At 45.6% G+C, this 22,500-nt stretch overlaps 1 protein-coding gene across 1 annotated transcript in view; it reads right to left on the bottom strand.

Annotated features, from left to right (window-relative positions):
* The window catches only part of onecut3a (one cut homeobox 3a), a gene marked incomplete at both ends in the record, with an annotated part of 29,420 nt that extends 8,659 nt beyond the window's left edge, over positions 1–20,761 (bottom strand). Inside the window, one exon of the mRNA XM_084459184.1 lies at positions 19,730–20,761. Coding sequence (XP_084315310.1) covers positions 19,730–20,761 — 1,032 coding nt within the window. The remainder of the gene's footprint in view (positions 1–19,729) is intronic.
* Positions 20,762–22,500: the final 1,739 nt, after the last annotated feature.

The raw sequence follows: 22,500 nt of genomic DNA on the forward strand, positions 1-22,500 counted from the left end.
GGTGTGAATGGCGGAGCTCTATAACGACTGATTGAATTAATCTACCAATAAACAGCTTTACGCTTTCCTGGCTGCGTTTCAGCTTGTTCATACACACCGCTGCCACCTCGAAGGGGTCTGCTGCCCTCACTCGGGAACAGCCCCCGGTCACGTCCCTTCAGCACGGGGAAAGACGGTGCCAGTTGGCATGCGTCCGCGGTCCTCTCCGTCTGCCCCCGCAGGAGGACACCTGATGCTGCCCCGCCCCGCCGGAGCACCGCGGGGTGCTGATTCTATAGGGTGGCGCTGGTACATAGCCTACAAAAGACACGTTTTTTTTTTCTTCACAAGGCTGTTTGTTGTTGCACAAAGATTGATAGTGTGTTCATCGACAAGACTGCACTTTAAAAGCCTGTTTGTAGGCTACTGTATTTATTCCATCCAGGCTGCGGGGCTGTGCCAAGGTTTCAACCCCCTCCCCAGCTCAATACCGCTTAGTGCAATGAGAGAGAATTGGTGTTAATATACTGATAACTTGTTTGTTTGCCTTCAGCTCCAAGGCATCCCCGCAACTCCAATAAAGCTCACTCTCCCAGAGTCCACTCTGAATGTCACCCTGCTTTGCTTGTCTGCTGTAGGCTAGTGGTTACCAGCCAGATAAACAGGCCTAAAGAGTCCAGCTATAAACACACCACTGTTCTCTCATTATGGTACAGAAAAGAACGCTTCATCAAAGCGAGGTAGGGTATCATACGCCTATAAAATTAACAAATAACCGTCTCTCGTGTGCATAGATCTTTTGTTTTCAATGTCTCGTTATGTCTCTCTTTATCAAGCATGTTGCCTCGTAGGCCTATTAGTTTTAGATGATTGAAAGGCTTATAAAATATAATTTTATATTCGCGATCATGAAATAGCCAAGCATTTAAAAGGCTGCATTACAAATAGCCTAGGCCTGCACCCGTGTTGTCATCAATGACTAAATAAGTTCGTTTGTCAGAAACGCTGCTGTATCAGACGGATTTAGGCCAGACCAGGCAAACATAGGCTATAGGTTGCTATAGTCGAAATTAATAATTGTGTTGTTTGCTTTGATATCAAATAACAGTATGTTGGCCTATCATTTCAACGCATTGATAGAACTTGAGAGCATTCCCTCGGTGTTTCTGTGCAGAATGTAATCATGTGATTTGTAGCCTATGTTTTCAACTACCACTATACAAATATTACCAATATACCCTGCTGTTTAAAATATAAATTAGCCAATCATATCTCGTTGCCCTCCGTATTTGAACGCACTCGAATAAATTAAGAAGCTGATGAATAAATAAGAATATGAATAAATAAATAAATAAATATCTTAGCATGCGAGAGCAGTCCCAGCGGCAGGCCAGAGGTGGTGTGTGTGTGTGCGTGTGTGTGTGTGCGTGTGTGTGTGTGTGTGCGAGTGTGTATGTGTGTGTGTGTGTGTGTGTGTGTGTGTGTGTGTGTGTGTGTGTGTGTGTGTGTGTGTGTGTGTGGAGGGGGTTGAAGGGGGAAATCGATAGCTAACCGCACCGTGCAGCCAACGGGTCTGCTTGGGATCGATGGGCTGCATAGGCCCGATATGAAACGCCTCTCAGAGCCTCTTGCTCGCAGAGGACAACGGGCTACTGCACTCTTAAAACAGATGTGTTAATATCAACACACTAATGTGTCTATATAGGGACTATATTTGACACAATCGCTGTGTTAGAAAATCTAAAACACTCCACTCAACTATTGTGTTGCTTGAACAGTAGCTAGTGAGCTAATGGTGTTATAGCTTCCTTGGAGTGGTGGATTTTAACACATTGATTGTGTCAAATATAACACAGAATGTGTAGTCCTTTTAGACACATTAGTGTGTTGATATTAACATCTGTTTTAAGGTGAGAAGCAGCCACGGTGCATCATAACCTCATAATTGGCTTCAAACAAGTTCCTGTTGGTTCAGTGTAACTAGTGTAACAGTACACGCATGCAAAATGGACACATTTTCAACAACACCTGCCCTATAAGGACATTAGCTTGGTTGCCATAAGCCTACATTGTTGTTTGGTTGTAGAATTGACATTGCCGACTTTAGCCTCCATTGACCTGCTGACATTGGCCTTGTCTGATTAGATGGTTTGTTGACTCAAATAGGCACATGCTTAGCCTCATATGTTTTGTGTGTATTTTGTAGATTAGCCGACTTGTCAATATGTTTATCAGACGTATGTTTAGATGCCCATGTCTTTAGCTGCCGGACACAGGCCTACACTCGGGAAAGAGAACATTTGAGAAACATAAGGTCCTGTAGCTCACCGTATCATAGTGAAATTGGGATGGGGTGGGGGGGCATTTTGAAAGCCAGCTTTAACAGGCATAGGCCTATTAGCCTGTTTGATCAATATTTCAAAATGTGAGTCGAACTGAGAAAGTAATGTCAGATTGGCGTTGTCAGCCTAATATGAATGACCCTTGGCGGCCACCAGCGCGTTGCAGAAATAGCCGTCTGCTTTCGCAAATGAGTGGTCCTCATCAACATGGCTGACTCCACGGGTTACACGCATACCAGCACTGACGAGGCTGGCGAGGGGGCTTCTGATTGGCTCTTTAAAATACTCTTTACATGACATAATTTCTTATCTAATAACAGCGCCATACATGGCCATTCCATGATAGGTTAAAGCACCAAGATTGTTTACTTTTCCTCATTGAGTAAAGGGGTCTTTTTTCTCCTTAGTGATTTATGGGATGGACTGAACATTTTATCAGTGGCACAGCCCCGCTAATCGTCTCAAAGGTCCATCTCAATAGATTTAATGCGGTTGTCAGCTGGAAAGCAAGTTAGGATGGAAGGAAAACTTCGCTAGGAAAAATATTATTTGACCACAAAAATACAAATTATTTTTAAATGATATAACCTGCTGTGCTTAAATAGATTAGGTATAAGTAATTAAATAATAATAATATCAATCAATCAATCAATCAATCAAAGCTTTATTTGTATAGCGCATTTCATACCCAGAGGCAACACAATGCGCTTTACAGAAAACAAGGGAGGTGGGCATACGACCCACCCCTACATATTCCAGATAATAATAATAATAATAATAATAATAATAACAGGAATATAATAATAATAATAGGCTAATAATACAATATATTATAAGCCTACTTAGCCTAATTTAGCTTATAGCCTATTATTTATTTATTTTGGACTTGGATAGTTCCATCTTTGAATGTGGGTGTGTATGGAGTGATAATGCTATGTGGGTGTGTAAGTGTGTCAAGACCAGACCGGTGTATCATTAACAACTGGGACACTGTGGCGTGGTAGTGTTCAAATGGGTGAGATCTCGGTGTGACAGAGGGACAGAAATACGGGTCTGTTATTGATATGGACGGCTGAATACACACTGACGCCATTCTACGGTTCTCTGGAACAATTACCGTTAAACAAACGAGGTTGTGCATTTGGTAGGCCTAGCCTAAACACACACACACACACACACACACACACACACACACAGACAGACACACAGACACACACACACACACACAGACAGACAGACAGACACACACACACACACACACACACACACACACACACACACAAACAGACAGACACACACACACACAGACACGGAGAGAGACCCTATACATTAAGAAGGCCTAAATACATTTGTTTACGAGCTACAACATTGCTACATTTTCAGTAGGCCTAAACGGTTAAATAAATCAGAAATGTCCTACAAATGCCGCTCAGCTAGCAGCCAAAAGCCCCGATATGAAAATGAGCGTTGCCAAATGAAATACCAATTCAAATACTTCTGAGTCTCCAGCTACGTTTGTTTGTTTAGCATACGATAGGCTTATATCATCGATTAATTCATCAATTGATTCACGGTCGTTTTGTTCCTTGGTTGATTTGTGTGGGTTTTCCCAACCGGAGTTTCGGGTTGCAGCTGCGGTGTGTGTGACATGCGGTTTCGCTTCAATCGAACCCCGGTAGACCAGTGTATTTGAAGGAAGTGCAGGCATGTAGGCTGCATGTCAGACAATAAGGACTATAATTGATATAGGCTATTGCGGAAAATGAGAAGGAGTATTTTGAAATATATACAAATATGTTCGATTTAAATTGAATTTGCATTCAGGAAAAAAATAATGCAATATGTAAAAATTTGGCATGGCATTCATAAGCCCTCGTTTACCTAGCTGTCTTCCTGAAAAAAATATTATTTGATTTTAGTTCGACAAGTATTGATCAGTCAGTCAGCCTGTACCACCTGCCTATGATATATGGGCGGGGCCCATGGGAACTAAAAAACAACAACACAGCCTTCGAGATGAAATTCACACAGGTCTTTGTTCTAATTTGAGATAAAGCTCGTCTTTAAACTTGAAAAACTTAAGGGACTAATGAGTTAAATGACGGAAGTACAGACAATGCAATAGGCTACATTGAGTGAAGCTGCAGGTCATTTCTTTGTAGTTTATTGTCACAATAAATGGAGGAAAAATCGACGCGGCATGGTTGCCAGCCCAGTGCCCATTGGCCAGTGATGGTCATGAGTCATTTCCTGTGTTTAGACGTTCCCGAATTAGGCTGTATATCAAATCATATCAAATTCTGATTTGTATACATTCAATGTCATACAAACAGGATTTACAAGACCCCACAGACATCAACACCATCACCCCCCCCCTCCCCCAAAGACTCCAAAACACCTATCATCATTAATCCAGGTTTAGATACAAAGAATGTAGGCTTAATGGTTACACAGTCCCGTTGAGACAGAGACATCAGCATTCAGTTATATGCCCTTAACAAATAGGCCTAATTAGGAGATCTGATAAGCTGCTATAATCCTACTCCTTCTACAGACCAATAAGCTATTTATGCGTGACGTGTTGCTGCATTAAATAATTTTGATCTTAAATATTGATAGTGAGTGAATTGTACACCTGGTATTTGAGATTTGAGTATAGCTTTTGATGCTATCTATTATAACCATTTCACAAACACAACAATCTGAATCAAAGCTTCAAGTTGAATGAAGTCAATAAGGTCCAATTGGAGTTGAAAAGACAAACTATTTTCCCTCCTGTTTTAGAAACCTGAATACCTACCGTTTTTCTCCCTAAATTGCTAAGACACTATTTCTTCCTTGTTCTCTAAGCATGCGCATCAGATCTGGCACTGAGCAGGCCATTAACGGGTCGGTAATAAGCGATGGCCTGTCACGGTGTCTGATAAGCCACTACGGGTACCGTGGAGAGGCAGTCGGTATTTCAGCACTGGTGGACCGGAGATTTATAACGTGGACTCGGTTACTTGGTTATGTACTCAAGCAGGCCACAGCGCGCGGCGGGAATATTGCTGCTGCTCGAGAGGAAAGGCAACGTCAACACATCCTGGCTCACGTTTGGATTCTCTGGAGAATTCCATTCTTCCATCCTTCCATCCTTCCATCCTTCCATCCTTCCATTCTTCCATCCTTCCATCCTTCCATCCTTCCATCCTTCTATTCTTCCATCCTTCCATCCTTCCATCCTTCTATTCTTCCATCCTTCCATCCTTCCATTCTTCCATCCTTCCATCCTTCCATCCTTCCATCCTTCCATCCTTCCATTCTTCCATCCTTCCATCCTTCCATCCTTCCATCCTTCCATCCTTTCAACCTTCCATTTTAGTTCAGTTTATTCAACATATCAGTTTAAAATACATGTCATGCATTAAAACAAATATCAAGTATAGCACAAAAAAGTCGTGGACTTATTTCCGTTGGGGTCTTTGGTCTCAACATAAAACACTTAAAACACAAACACATAAAACTACATAACACATCATGTACACATACTAACAATCCTTCCCGCTCCTACCTGTCAATTCTTGGACTTTGGCTAGTAGCCATTTCCTAACCTTAAAACTGTGTGGGTTCGTGCTCTGTTTGATGGTCAAAGGCAGTTCATTCCACTCCTGGCTAAGCTGGAACTAGTCCTGTGGTTGTGCGATTCCCCAACTCTGGAGAAATAGCTGCTTAGGTATGCTGGGGCCGTGGTGTTAATGACCTTGTGAACCATGTTGAGCTTCAGCTGAGTCACTCTAGCCCACTATCTGGCTGAACTGATTCAAGTTCGGGCGACATCTAGAACCCTGAGGTCCTCCTCCGAGACTCTTTTAACAGTCCCTAGATGGAGACTTAAGACCAAGGGTGACCGAGCTTTTGCGGTGGCTGGCCCAAAGCTCTGGAACAGCCTCCCTCCACACATTAGACACGCACAGAACCTAGGGCTCTTTAAGTCTCATCTTAAAACGCACTTGTTTTCACTGGCTTTTGAGGCCTGATAGCCTACATCCCTTGTCCTGTTTTGTATCCTGTCCTTTTATTGTTCTGTGATTATGTGCACTTTATTCTGTTTTTTGTTTTAGTTTATTTTATATATTGTACAGCACTTTGGTGCAACTTCGGTTGATTTTAAACGTGCTTTATAAATAAAGTTGACCCTTGACCCAAGCCTCAACTGGTAGCCAGTTGAGCTCTGGGAAGTACCTCCTTCCAACATGATCACGAGGGCCTAGCCCCATCACCACCCTAACTAGCATGGTCACGAGGGCCTAGCCCCATCACCACCCTAACTAGCATGGTCACAAGGGCGTAGTCCCATCACGACCCTAACTAGCATGGTCACGAGGGCCTAGCCCCATCACCACCCTAACTAGCATGGTCACGAGGGCGTAGTCCCATCACCACCCTAACTAGCATGGTCACGAGGGCCTAGTCCCATCACGACCCTAACTAGCATGGTCACGAGGGCCTAGCCCCATCACAACCCTAACTAGCATGGTCACGAGGGCCTAGTCCCATCACCACCCTAACTAGCATGGTCACGAGGGCCTAGTCCCATCACCACCCTAACTAGCATGGTCACGAGGGCCTAGTCCCATCACCACCCTAACTAACATGGTCACGAGGGCCTAGCCCCATCACGACCCTAACTAGCATGGTCACGAGGGCCTAGTCCCATCACCACCCTAACTAGCATGGTCACGAGGGCCTAGCCCCATCACGACCCTAACTAGCATGGTCCCGAGGGCCTAGTCCCATCACCACCCTAACTAGCATGGTCATGAGGGCCTAGCCCCATCACGACCCTAACTAGCATGATCACGAGGGCCTAGTCCCATCACCACCCTAACTAGCATGGTCCCGAGGGCCTAGTCCCATCACCACCCTAACTAGCATGGTCCCGAGGGCCTAGTCCCATCACCACCCTAACTAGCATGGTCCCGAGGGCCTAGCCCCATCACCACCCTAACTAGCATGGTCCCGAGGGCCTAGCCCCATCACCACCCTAACTAGCATGGTCCCGAGGGCCTAGCCCCATCACCACCCTAACTAGCATGGTCCCGAGGGCCTAGCCCCATCACCACCCTAACTAGCATGGTCCCGAGGGCCTAGTCCCATCACCACCCTAACTAGCATGGTCCCGAGGGCCTAGCCCCATCACCACCCTAACTAGCATGGTCACGAGGGCCTAGCCCCATCACCACCCTAACTAGCTTGTATTGAGACACCTGCAGTTTTCTTTTTAATGAAGTTGACAGACCTGCTGACCATGCTACACTGGCGTAATCTAGATGGCATTGCACTAGACCATGGGTTCCCAAACTGTGAGGCGCGCCTCCCCTGGGGGGCCCCAAAGAAATTCAGGGGAGGCGCGGAGGGATGGTTAGAAAAAAAGAAGAGAAAACATGTTTTTTTTATTTTTTTTAAATGTCTATGGTTTTTATGAATGAAATGTGATTTTGAAGGTCAGAAGATCGAAATAAATAATGGGAGAGATGTATACTAAATGTGTGGATAGTGCAGAGAGAGCCTCCCCCCGCAGGCATGAATGTATTGTGTGAAAACGTCATAACGTTAACTAGCAACATGTGCTACCGAGCTAACTTAGCTGTGTAACGTTATGGGCTAGCTAACGCTGCCTTGCAAAATGGACAAATTTGGGGGATTGGGGGGGCGCTGTTGTGTCACTGTTTTCAGAAGGGAGGCCCACATTGATGGAGTTTGGGAACCCATGGCCTAGACTGTTGGCTAGTAGACGTAGGTTTTCTGTGTCCAGCAGATTGGCCTTTCTGGCAAGAAACCCAGCACCTGTAAGGCCATTCCCTCCCCACCCAAACGGCAATCTAAAACACACCCCAGGTACTTCACTGATGTCTTTGCAGCTTTCTCCACAGATCCCACCTCTACTCTTAGCTCCTGGGCCTTCTTTAATCTGGGGTTAGACCCAAATAGAACAGACTCTGTCTTCCCTACATGAAGTGACAGCCTATTGTCACACAGCCAGCTGCTTATTTTAGTGAGTTCCTCTCCTAGCCTACTCTGTAGTATGTTCTGGTCTTATTTAAGTGAGTTCCTCTCCTAGCCTACTCTGGAGTGTGTTCTGGTCTATTTTAGTGAGTTCCTCTCCTAGCCTACTCTGGAGTGTGTTCTGGTCTTATTTAAGTGAGTTCCTCTCCTAGCCTACTCTGGAGTGTGTTCTGGTCTTATTTAAGTGAGTTCCTCTCCTAGCCTACTCTGGAGTGTGTTCTGGTCTTATTCTAGTGAGTTCCTCTCCTAGCCTACTCTGGAGTGTGTTCTGGTCTTATTCTAGTGAGTTCCTCTCCTAGCCTACTCTGGAGGGTGTTCTGGTCTTATTTAAGTGAGTTCCTCTCCTAGCCTACTCTGGAGTGTGTTCTGGTCTTATTTTAGTGAGTTCCTCTCCTAGCCTACTCTGGAGTGTGTTCTGGTCTTATTCTAGTGAGTTCCTCTCCTAGCCTACTCTGGAGTGTGTTCTGGTCTTATTTAAGTGAGTTCCTCTCCTAGCCTACTCTGGAGTGTTTTCTGGTCTTATTTTAGTGAGTTCCTCTCCTAGCCTACTCTGGAGTGTGTTCTGGTCTTATTCTAGTGAGTTCCTCTCCTAGCCTACTCTGGAGTGTGTTCTGGTCTTATTCTAGTGAGTTCCTCTCCTAGCCTACTCTGGAGTGTGTTCTGGTCTTATTTTAGTGAGTTCCTCTCCTAGCCTACTCTGGAGTGTGTTCTGGTCTTATTCTAGTGAGTTCCTCTCCTAGCCTACTCTGGAGTGTGTTCTGGTCTTATTTTAGTGAGTTCCTCTCCTAGCCTACTCTGGAGTGTGTTCTGGTCTTATTCTAGTGAGTTCCTCTCCTAGCCTACTCTGGAGTGTGTTCTGGTCTTATTCTAGTGAGTTCCTCTCCTAGCCTACTCTGGAGTGTGTTCTGGTCTTATTTTAGTGAGTTCCTCTCCTAGCCTACTCTGGAGTGTGTTCTGGTCTTATTTAAGTGAGTTCCTCTCCTAGCCTACTCTGGAGTGTGTTCTGGTCTTATTTAAGTGAGTTCCTCTCCTAGCCTACTCTGGAGTGTGTTCTGGTCTTATTTTAGTGAGTTCCTCTCCTAGCCTACTCTGGAGTGTGTTCTGGTCTTATTTAAGTGAGTTCCTCTCCTAGCCTACTCTGGAGTGTGTTCTGGTCTTATTTTAGTGAGTTCCTCTCCTAGCCTACTCTGGAGTGTGTTCTGGTCTTATTTAAGTGAGTTCCTCTCCTAGCCTACTCTGGAGTGTGTTCTGGTCTTATTTTAGTGAGTTCCTCTCCTAGCCTACTCTGGAGTGTGTTCTGGTCTTATTCTAGTGAGTTCCTCTCCTAGCCTACTCTGGAGTGTGTTCTGGTCTTATTTAAGTGAGTTCCTCTCCTAGCCTACTCTGGAGTGTGTTCTGGTCTTATTTTAGTGAGTTCCTCTCCTAGCCTACTCTGGAGTGTGTTCTGGTCTTATTTTAGTGAGTTCCTCTCCTAGCCTACTCTGGAGTGTGTTCTGGTCTTATTTTAGTGAGTTCCTCTCCAAGCCTACTCTGGAGTGTGTTCTGGTCTTATTCTAGTGAGTTCCTCTCCTAGCCTACTCTGGAGTGTGTTCTGGTCTTATTCTAGTGAGTTCCTCTCCTAGCCTACTCTGGAGTGTGTTCTGGTCTTATTTTAGTGAGTTCCTCTCCTAGCCTACTCTGGAGTGTGTTCTGGTCTTATTCTAGTGAGTTCCTCTCCTAGCCTACTCTGGAGTGTGTTCTGGTCTTATTTAAGTGAGTTCCTCTCCTAGCCTACTCTGGAGTGTGTTCTGGTCTTATTTAAGTGAGTTCCTCTCCTAGCCTACTCTGGAGTGTGTTCTTGTCTTTGTGCGAGATGAGCAAAGCTGCGAATAAATACAAGTTACAGGAACATGCATCTCTCATGTCATTAATATAAAGTAAAAATAGCAGTGGTCCTAAAACGCTTCCTTGTGGAACCCCACATACTGCTGGTTTGGTGTCTGACATAAAGCCAGTGACCTCTACTCTCTGATCCCTGTCTGTCAGGTGTGAAGTGACCCACTCGATAGCAGTGTCATTCATCCCTAGAGCCTTTCATTTATTTAACAGCAATATATGATTTACTGTGTCGAAGGCTTTCTGAAGATCAAGTAAAACCATTCCACACAATTTCCCTTCATCCACCTCCTTTCTGATGAAGTCATTCATGTAAAGTAAGCATGAGTCTGTAGAATAGGACTTCCTGAACCCTGATTGAAATTCATACAGAAGATTTTCCCGCATATTCTGATATCTGTTCATGTACCAGTCTCTAAGATCTTAGATGTGACACTCAAAATGGATACTGGCCTGTAGTTACCATAATGAGATCTACTACCTTTTTTAAACAGGGGAATCATTTTAGCATGTTTAGTGCAACTTGGTACAATGCCTTGTTTTAGTGACAGATTTATCAAATGTGCAACACAAGGAGCTATTACCTGAAGCTCTCCCAGCATCTCTGCTACCCTCTCAACTGTCATTTTGGATAAAGAAAATGAATTGGCATCCACCTCGACTGAGTAGAATCCTTGGATATACTCATCTCCATATTCTCCTGTCTTAGGAGGCATTGCATCTACTAACATGCTGGCTACTGAGGCTAAAAGTTAATAAATTAATTGGCTACCTGTGCTTTATCGAATTCGATAAAATACATTCCATCCTTCCATCCTTCCAACCTTCTATCCTTCTATCCTTCTATCCTTCCATCCTTCTATCCTTCCATCCTTCCAACCTTCTATCCTTCTATCATTCTATCCTTCCATCCTTCCATCCTTTCAACCTTCTATCCTTCCATCCTTCCATCCTTCCAACCTTCCATCCTTCCAACCTTTTATCCTTCTATCCTTCTATCCTTCCTTCCATCCTTCCATCCTTCCAACCTTCTATCCTTCCAACCTTCCAACCTTCCATCCTTCCAACCTTCCATCCTTCTATCCTTCTATCCTTCCAACCTTCCATCCTTCCATCCTTCCATCCTTCCATTCCTCCATTCTTCTATCCTTCCATCCTTCCAACCTTCTATCCTTCCAGGCTACTATTCTTCCAACCTTCTATCCTTCCATCCTTCCAACCTTCCATCCTTCTATCCTTCCAACCTTCCATCCTTCCATCCTTCCATCCTTCCATCCTTCCATTCCTCCATCCTTCCATCCTTCAAACCTTCTATCCTTACATCCTTACAACCTTCCTGGTTGGATAGGTGTAAATATTTGTGTCTGTAGGCTTACAGATGTTGTTTGGATAGGTGTAAACATGTTTTTCCATACAGATGTTGTTTGGATAGGTGTAAACATGTGTGTCTATACTCTATGGCTCAGGAGGTACAGTGGGTCGTCCAATGATCATAGGGTCTGCGGTTCAAATCCCGGCTCCCCCTGTCCACATGTCGAAGTGTCCTTGGGCAAGACACTGAACCCCAAAATTGCTCCCATTGAGCAGGCCAGCACCTTGCATGGCAGCTGCTGCCATTCATGTGTGAATGGGTAAATGAGAGGCCATTGTAAAGCGCTTTGGATAAAAGCGCTCTATAAGTGCAGTCCATTTACCACTAATCTACAGATGTTTGAATAGGTGTAAACGTGTGTCTAGTATGCAGATGTTGATTTCTACTCATGCCAAATAATGCAGTGATTTCTTCATGAAAGGGAGGTGGCATCCGAACGGGACCCTCAGGGAGGGTTACATCACACAGCTGGCATCCGAACGGGACCCTCAGGGAGGGTTACATCACAAAGCTGGCATCCCAGGCTGAGTGTCTGTGACCAGGGGACTGTGAGCACGCACTTCGGCCAGTCTTCACTGTCACTGTGTGGACGGTCTATTCAGTTATAATGCTCAAAGGTTAGCATGTCTTTCCATGCCGGTTACAGGTTTGGTTTGACTGATGTACTGCCCGGAAAGGCTTCGTTATAATTATTGGTGACACCTAAATAGGGGTGCACCGATATGAACATTTTGACCGATAACAGATATTAACATTGCCGTTATGGCCGATAACCGATATTTACCGATGTCGATATGATCTGTATAAAAACGAAATGAACGAAAAGTTTCTATGATAATCAAATGTTCTACATACTGAAAAACACATGGAAACACTGTCTCCATCTCCAAAACATTTGGAAAAGCTGATAAATCAGATTTACCACATTGTTTCCTCTCAAAAACAACACACACAACAGCAGCTAGACAGAAATAATCATCGGCTGTTCACATCTGCCCTGTTTTGCACATCGGACCGATACCAATATATTAAAAAATGACAAACATCCGCCGATACCGATATGATTGCCGATATATCGTGCATCCCTACACCTAAAAATATACACTAAAAAAGACAGTTTGTTACAACAGAAGAGCCCTCTGAAAAGAGGTTCCATACACTGACAAGAAAATGGTTCTAGCTGGAACACAGTTCTTCTGCTGTTATAAATGGTTCTATATAGTGCCCTTAGAGCGTACGGGTGAAACACAGGCCTATGAAGTATGAATTCCTGCACGCTAGACCTATACTTCATATACTTCAAACATCCTATATAAGGCGTCCCAAATACCCCCCTCCCTGGGGATTATGAAATGTCATCTTATCTTAAGGAAGTCAGCATGGCGACGGTGTTATCATCTAGGAGGGGGGGCCCATGCCGGGATTAGTCCATATTCTGTTTGTCTTCAAAATCGGCGAGACGATGCCATTTAACCCTTTGATGCCAGCCTTGTGCACCGTTCAGTCTCCTAGCAATTTCATTTAAAGGTCATCCTCTCCTATCGATCCGGTTTGAGGAGGAGGCGACGCCGAGCAGAGGGACAGACCATCTAAAATAGAACAAACCATATACCCAGACTATATACCCAGACAGTATACCCAGATGATATACCCAGATCATATAATCAGACAGTATACCCAGACTATATACCCAGACCTATACCCATACCATATACCCAGACTATATACCCAGACTATATACCCAGAACATATACCCAGACTATATACCCAGACCATATACCCAGACCATATACCCAGACCATATACCCAGACTATATACCCAGACTATATACCCAGACCATATACCCAGACCATATACCCAGACCATATACCCAGACTATATACCCAGACCATATACCCAGACTATATACCCAGACCATATACCCAGACTATATACCCAGACTATATACCCAGACCATATACCCAGACTATATACCCAGACTATATACCCAGACCATATACCCAGACTATATACCCAGACTATATACCCAGACCATATACCCAGACTATATACCCAGACTATATACCCAGACCATATACCCAGACTATATACCCAGACCATATACCCAGACCATATACCCAGACCATATACCCAGACTATATACCCAGACTATATACCCAGACCATATACCCAGACCGTATACCCAGACAATATACCCAGACTATATACCCAGACCATATACCCAGACCATATACCCAGACAATATACCCAGACAGTATACCCAGACCATATACCCAGACAGTATACCCAGACAGTATACCCAGACTATATACCCAGACAGTATACCCAGACCATATACCCAGACCATATACCCAGACCATATACCCAGACAGTATACCCAGACCATATACCCAGACTATATACCCAGACAGTATACCCAGACTATATACCCAGACAGTATACCCAGACTATATACCCAGACAGTATACCGAGGAGAGGCACATGCAACACAACAAGCTCTGCTGCTGCATTTACAATTGCGATGACCCTGTGTGAATTCTGTGTGAATTCAATGTGTGTGTGTGTGTGTTTATATGATATTGTCTACACACACACACATCATATGAACACATTGTGAATGGATCGTTGAGGGTGATAGAAATGCAGGCCTCATGGTACAGTCTGGGTACTTCTCCTTTCTTCTATTTTGTTTCTTCACATTTTTAGACATGACGTTGTAAAATAACTGTTTAAAACACCTCTATGGGGGCTTCGCCAGCAATAGGCTATACCGGCCGTTGTGAGTTGGTGTTTATTAGTCATTCCGTTGTATGTTTTGAAGGGTGAGCAGTTAATGGTGGTGGTCGTGGAGGGGGGGGGGGTTGCTTAGGAGCGGAGGGAGAGGCGGAGGGGGAAGGGGCGCGCGGGTGTACGGCTGCGTGGCGCGGCTCCAGCGATTGAAAGGAGAGACCGGGGGAACGGAAATCGATACCGATTCAGAGCTCGCCAGATCAGCCTTAACAATGCATGGCGCAGACGCACTCTATATCCCGATCACATACGCACATGCACGCACGCTGGAGGAAGGAAAAATACAGGACGTGGTGGTGTGTGTGTGTGTGTGTGGGGGGGGGGGGTTAGGCTACGTGCACCATCACCACACACACACCTCCTTCTCGATCCTCAAACAGAGAAAACAGTTCAAATTATACATTGTCATCTGGTTGACCTACATATGGATGTGAAGGGAGAAAAACATATAGTCTAACTGCTCTCGTCAGAGCTTAGAGAATGACGCACGCAGCGGCTCCTGGAGTTCTGTCCAGCAGATAAGCCTGCTAGATTTCACGCACGCGCGGAGTGAGTGGAGGTGTTTGTGTGCGTGTGTGTGTGTGTGTGTGTGGGGGGGGGGGGGGGGGGGTAGCCTATTTGTTTCTCAATATTTACAGCACAAGTTGCTGTGCTTAAAGAAGACCGCGACGGTGAGACCGCAGCTGCACGGTTCTCTCTCCTGTCTCCCCTTCGTCTATCAATTATTTAAGAACACATCGATCATTTCGCGGACTATAGCATCAACCCATCTCTCCATTGAAAAAAGGACTACATTCAGTGATCCCACATCAGTCAAAACCTAGCGCCCTGCTCAACCACAGCCGTTAACCGCATGTAAGATACGGGTCAACAACAACATTCCTCACATATAGATTATAAAGATGGTATAGCCTAGTTAAACACTGACAGTATCTAATCTTGCCTTTCCTGGAGTGACTAATTCCCGCAGTTCGCTTGATCTGTGATCGACTCTTTAATCACAGCTAGCACGCAGGCGTGTGAGAATGATGTGATTGTGACATTGTGTGATATTGATCGCTGAAGAGTCAGACGGGCCAGGCTGGACAAATGCAGCTCGTTCTTAGTGTGAGGTCATTTCAGCACCTGGACAGCGACACTCTCTACACATCGTCAACGGTTCACAACAACGAGAACTAACGGATTCTCTGTGTGAATATTTGCCCCTTTCTAAGGTACAGACAGGCCTGGGGGCCGGCCATGTCTCAAACATCGCTTTCACGTCCTATTGGTTTGCTTTAGCCTATAGATCTGACACGTGCCGCGTCCATTTAAATGATAATGAACACTGGTTTGTGTTTAGTCCACATTCCGGGGTGTCTGTGTATGCGGGCCGTAGGGATGGCGACCTCACGGGTCTAAATATCTCCCATCAAGACCACGTTGGGGTGGAAGCCTTTGCATTTGGGGTGAAATCAGTGTATGCGTAATCCCAGCAAACACGCAACGTCAGGGAGACGTTCAGATCATGTCCTAATAACGTCCGTCGGTCCCGAACCCCATTTGTACGTCTGCTGGACCCCTCAATATTCAAACGTCTGGCTTGGACCCCTCTAAGACGTCTGTGGACGTGCAAACGGGTTCAATATCTGAACGTAAAAAAAAAACATTCATTCTGGCTCCTAATTGGATGTCTTTGGACAAAAAAAGACATCTAAAAGACGTCTTTTAGACGTGTCTTTGCTCAGTGGGATGCGTCTAGCCTGTTGTACACACGGAGGGTTTGGCCGGGTGTCAGCAGCGCTGTTGCTCTCTGCTGTCTAGTGTTGTCTGTCAAGCGAGCGTCGGTATTGCAACACCGCGTCGGTGGAAGCCTGTTCACCCCCGAGCAGAGCGGATTGTATAACCGGGGCCCCTACGGGCATATTGAGAGTGAGTTTGCCATCCAGTCTACAGATGTAACACGATTAGAATAGAGAGAGAGAGAGACAGAGAGAGAGAAAGAGAGAGAAGAGAGAGAGAGAAGAGAGAGAGAGAGAGGTGCGATGGGGGGCACTTTTTCCTGTCTCTCCCTCCTCTTTTCCCGGCTCCTGCCTCCCCCCCCCTCACTGCGCCCTGAGAGCCCAATGGGAGAGAGTGCTGAGGCGGAATAATTGATAGATGCACTGGCTATCCGTATCGATCACTGCTTTATTGACCCGGCCAAATACATTGAGATGGAGTGTGGAATTCAACACAGATGCAAAGACGAATTGTTTTCATCGTTAATGCAATCTTAAATGGCTCTCAGGCACCACTGTGCCGCGTCTCTCTCGGCACAATTTCGGTTGTTGTTTTGGGCTGTCAGTGTGTGTTCGTTTTATCTTCTATGCAGATTAAGCATTACACTCCGCCGGGGAGCTAAATCATTTTACCTGAAATGCGAGGTATAAATAAAGGCCCGAAGGCCCCTGCAGTAGCCTATAGTAGGCTATAGTATATTTAGGTTTGATAGCCTACATTAATTTTATTTTAATGTGAACTCTTAATTGTCAAATGGCCAGGTTAGGAATGCAGGGGGTCAAATGCTTTAATTTGAGAGTGGCCTAGCTATCTTTATTCTGTAGAGGCATTGTTTGGTGTGTAAAGCGGTTTAGCCTCCAAACCCAACCCTATCGTGCGCGTAAGATACAGGCCACTCCGAGGGTGAGCGTGTGCGAGGTGTACAGCAGATGCACTCAGCGATTCCATCTTTATTATTATTACATAAATAGCATGCTAGGCTTTAGTGTTTGTTTGGAGACAGTCACGTGAGCATAGCGGACACGCTGGGATTTTCACATTAGCTAAGCGGAGCAGTGGCATTGATTTGTGTGACTGTGATGAATTTGGAATAGTAATTTGAATTTATTGATTGATGTGGGCGACCGAGTATTGCCAACCGTCCTTTCAGAAACACCCCCCCCACACTCCCACCCCCAACCCACACGCGCGCACGGTATAATGGCGAATTTAAATGCAATAAGTAAAATGTAGCCCCGGCCATCTACATAGCCGTCATTTGTCATTTTGCCCAACTTCATTTTGCCTGTGAGCGAGTGACGGAACGAGGTAGCTCTCGACAGCACAAGAGATTGTTCCGCCCCTTTAGATCACAAAGGAAAGTGGCCCTGTGTAGCCTAGGCTAGCTACAGTATAGCCTACTACACACTAACCACACACCTCATCAAACCCGTGCTACCACGGCTACTGACATCGCTGCTACTTAGGCTACTGTAGTATATTAACTGATAAGACATAAGACGATGATAAGACATATCTTTCATAAATTGAAACAAAAAATGTAGCATTACATTACAAAGCTATGCTTAGGCTACACACACACACACACACACACACACACACACACACACACACACAGGCTACACACATACACACACACACACACACACACACACACACACACATACACACACACACACAAAGGGTTTCTCTGCAGGTTTTCTTTATCAGGTGTGGGAGATATAAAACCTGCTGCCCAATTACCTTTAACAGCGACGGCACTTAAAGAGACACTTGTGGAGTGCTTAAATCTTTATTTACCAGAACCCCGCTAAACGCGCACAGGAACAATTTACATGCCATTAAGTGCTTTTCAATAGGGCATTGACTGGAACTAAAATATGCCACTATATCTGCTTAATTGAACCGTCCGCTGAAATACAACACAGGAGAGACTGATTGACGTTTGGAAGCGCACGTCTAAACAGCTTCCTTAAGCCTGAACACAACATCAATGAAATGGACCCTCTCACTTCGAAGTCCATAGTTTTCAATTCTACTGCGTTCTATAGCCTCTTTTACTCGAGATAATTAGGTTAACTTGTTCATCTGGGTCTTAGTCACAAGGCGTTCTAAAAGGCCCGTTTCATCATTAAGAGCGACTATCGGGTCTTAGCCGGGAATAGCCTCCGTAGCAACACTAAAAAATCACAATTGTTCAACTGAAATAGGCTAATAGATTTGAATCTGCTAAATAGCCTGCTCTTCTTGAAAATAGATGGATTAAAAAGGTGATATCTGTCTCATATCTGACACCCGCGTTTCCACTTAAAAAACGAAGGTGTGCACTTCAATTTCAAATTGAGCGATGGTCGACCTATAAGAAAATATATTAAGTGCAAATGTCAGGCTATTTTGAGCAAACCACTGTAATGCTAGGCTATTTTAACTGTTGTTGCTTTAGGTTATTTAAACAATGGGAATATTTGTGGCAAGACCTATAGGCTACTGTAAATAGGCTATAGTACAAACGTTTTCTTTTGTTGTTTAGACTATATGGTTTTCTTTCTTACAAAATGAATCGCCCAAGACATAGGCTAGGCCTATCACTAAAATGATATTTTATTTCGTGATGTCTTCAAAGTCAATCGCTTCAGCAATATTCAATTAGGCTATAAGCACCATTTATTTAAATTCGACAGCGGTCCGAGAAAGTGAAATAGTTTAAGACAAGTTTTAAGACAAAATACAGACCGAGTGGGAACCATGGCCTCAAATATCAGAGACAGACGCATCTGTTTGCGGAGCCGTCTTTCAGACCCAGATCGATCATTTATCAGCGGGCTACTTTGAAAAGGGACGCCGGGACCCGAGCTATTGATCCGGAGAGGTCACGCTCTTCTGACGCGCTGGCTGGGCCCTTCGCGTCTTGTTTGCGAGCCTGGTCAGGGGAAGTGAAGGCCCACGAGAGCACCTGGGACGTTTTCATATTCCAGTGAAGATGGTATTTCAGTCTACTGGACGAGAGGAGCGGCAGCATCAATGACATCCTAAACCCACCAGTCTCTCTCTATTTCAACCCTATTATTGTGGATAAATGATATAGCTAGGATACACACAGTCTTGTGTTTGCCCATTGTCTGTGGTCTAAGAGGTAGGCCTACGTGTGTGTGTGTGTGTGTGTGTTTGCTCGCGCATAAATCAGAATCGTATCAGTATAGCCTACATACATTTTGATTGTTATTTTCAAGTTTAATTCGATTTAATCTACAGTGCCATCTTAAATAACAGCTATTTTCACCTTCACCCGTTTATCTTGGGGTAGGCTACAATCCAATACAATCCAAACTGTAGCCCACCTGTTTAAGCGATCTCCCAAACAATCCAGGAAGATGGATTTTACGCAGTTATGTCTCCCAACTTCAACTAACGTGTGTGTGAGGAGCCGTTGATTGTCTCGCCACATTGACTCAACATTGATCTCCTCACACACACACACACACACACACGCAGACGCGCGCGCGCTCACGCACCAGCCCAACAGCAGTCGGTAGCCTGGACACACACCTCTCCTCTCTCACCTGCTAGCCTCAGCGCGGACATCCGCTGGAACTCCGGCTCCTGAAGCCACTTCCACATCCTCCGGAAAGTCTCCCGGCCGGACTTCAGTTTACTCCAGGGTTTGGGGTTACGAAGCAGGTCCGAGAGGGTGCCCTGGGACCGGCACAAGATCCGCTGGGCAAAGATGGCCTGGGGAATGCTGTAGCGCTTGAGCTCCGCCGTTATCCGCTGCGCTACCTCCTTGGTGTTGATCTCTTCCACCGGTCCCGACCCACCTCCCTGCCCCCCCACCGACTGCCTCTCGCGGTCGGAGAGCATGGACCCGTTGGCCTGAGTGTGCGGGTGGCTGTGGTGGTGCATGCCGTTCAGGGTGGACATAATCCCGGCCCCGTGACCCCCCAGGCCGCGGGCCAGCTGCTCCTCGCTCCGGGACAGCATGGCAGCATGGTGAGACTCGAACCCCCCGGAGGAGAGCATCTTGTCGTTGGAGAGGTGCGCCCCGGGTCCGTACGCGCCCAGGGTCTGCTGGGAGTTGTGCAAAGAGCCGAGGCCGTTGGACAGCGGAGACAGCGGCTGGCCCATGCCGGACATGTCCTTCGGGTAGTGGCCGTACAGATTGCCCATAGAGGCGAGGCTCCTGTCGTCCCGCATCAGGGTGAAGCTGCCGCTGACGTTGCCCGCGGTGAGCCGCTGGTGAGCCGGGTGGTGGTGGGCGTGCGGGTGGGGATGGTGGTGGAATTTCTCGGAGACGGTGGATATGGGCGGCAGGTGCTGCAGCGGTGTCAGGGTCGTGTAGGTGCTGCTCAGGCTCATGCCGGAGTCGCAGGACATGGTCATGGCTGGGTGCAAGGGGCCGGACAATGCGTGGTCCGTGCGGTAGTCCCCCGCGCCCTCCAATATCGAGGCCATACTGGACACCATGGCCGACCGTCCGTGCGACACCAAGTTCCGATGCGACGTGGGCTGCCGTGCGTGCTGGGAGTTCATCAAGTCGCTTTGATGCGCGTGAGACACGCCGTGCAGATTCCCAATGTTTTCCATTGTAAGTTCCATCGTTGCAATAATCTTTATTTCCGCCTCTCTCTCTCTCCCCTCTCTCGCTCGCACCCGCGCACGCTCTTCCTCCCTCGCTCCGTCTCACACACACACTCCTTTCCAATAAAATGTGAACGATTTCAAAGCCAAGCCATTGATTGTAGCATCTCTCCAGTCAATCCAGCATGGTTTTAAGGGATCCGTCGCCAGCCACAGAACCGTGCCACAAACCGCTGCTCGCGTCTGTTATGGTGCGTAAGCCTGCTTGTATTTCATTCGCTGTGGAGCACCTTGGACTATCGAGAGCGCAGCGCCGAGCTCCCGGCGTGTATACCGACGTGCCCGCGCGTCCGTTAAGATGTGACTGTGCTTGTGCACGGGCACGCGCACTGGGGTTCCGCGACCAGTCAGTCTGGGGGGCTGTTGCCGCCTGACGTCACGCGGTGGGTCAGCCAGCCAGAGGTTGGCTAATGTTGTAAAGCTCGAATTCTTCAAAAAAAGATTACATTAGACATTTGAACAGATAAGATACACACGTATCTGGAACAAAACCGCAATCCCTACGCTGTGCAACGTTTACCTTGAGATAGGCTATTGGGGTGGATAAGAAGCCTGTTCTTTGGTTTCCCTGATAATGCCGCCTGTCATGTGACTACTCAACGGTTAAATATTAATTGAGACCATTAGCATGACTCCACCACTATGAAATCACAGTTCAGGCAAACAATATGAGCTTCAACAAAGATGTGCCTTAAACACACACCTTGGATGTTTTCAGACAGCAAATGACGGTCCATCACTCACATTGCAATAACAGTTTGCTCAATACTACATGGTTTCTTAAGATTATGAGTTCATGACACCCTGAACACAATGTTTAGACAGCAATGTTATTTTATTGGAAGCCTATAACTCACACGGGACTGTTATATAGGCTAGATATGAACTTTCATAATCCCCGTATATAGGAGGAAATTTGCGCGTTTGGCGTAAACTAATGCGAAGTTTCTTTCTTTCTTTCTTTCCTTTTTAGAGTGTATAGCCTAGTGTTTTGATGTATGGCCTCTATATGAGGAAAGGCGTATTCAGAAGGCCTACAGTTTACATGATTGAAAATTAATGAACTCGAATCACAATCATGCTTTTTGATGCAGTGTGTTTCTGTGGGAGGCTATTTTTTGTAACACAAATTTGACTTTCTTAGCCCTTTCTGATTTCCCATGGACCTGTAGTCATGCTGACATACATCCGGGTAAGCAATCCTAATCAATCAGCTAATAGACGTAGCCTATCAATGAATGAATCACCGACAGCCTGCTATAGTAAAACATAACCTACCGACTCCATTATTACTAGCCTACTTTAGATCACAAGAAAGCAGGAATGATAATGAATTTAGTCACTGAAAACTCTTACAGGGAAAATGGGTTTATACTGCAGAACCATTTATAACATGGAAGAACCCTCTGTAGAACCCATGTAGAACCCATACAATTCAAAAGAGAACCTCTCTCAGCTCCACAATTGGCTGTTTGGAATCCTAAATGGTTCATTCTGACCTAAAAGGGGTTTTATATTGAACCTTAAAACCTGAAAAGGGTATTATTAGGCCTACAGTATGCCTATTTTGGAAAACTGTTCTATTTAAAACCCTTTTTGTAGTATTTCCACATTTCCACGTTGTACCCAAGCCTGAAACAGTTACCCAAAGCTTGCTTATGCTACTTGATCAATGGTCATTTTATTTTACGTTCACT

The sequence above is a fragment of the Borostomias antarcticus genome, assembly GCF_949987555.1.
Source record: "Borostomias antarcticus genome assembly, chromosome: 26".
Lineage (NCBI taxonomy): Eukaryota > Metazoa > Chordata > Actinopteri > Stomiiformes > Stomiidae > Borostomias > Borostomias antarcticus.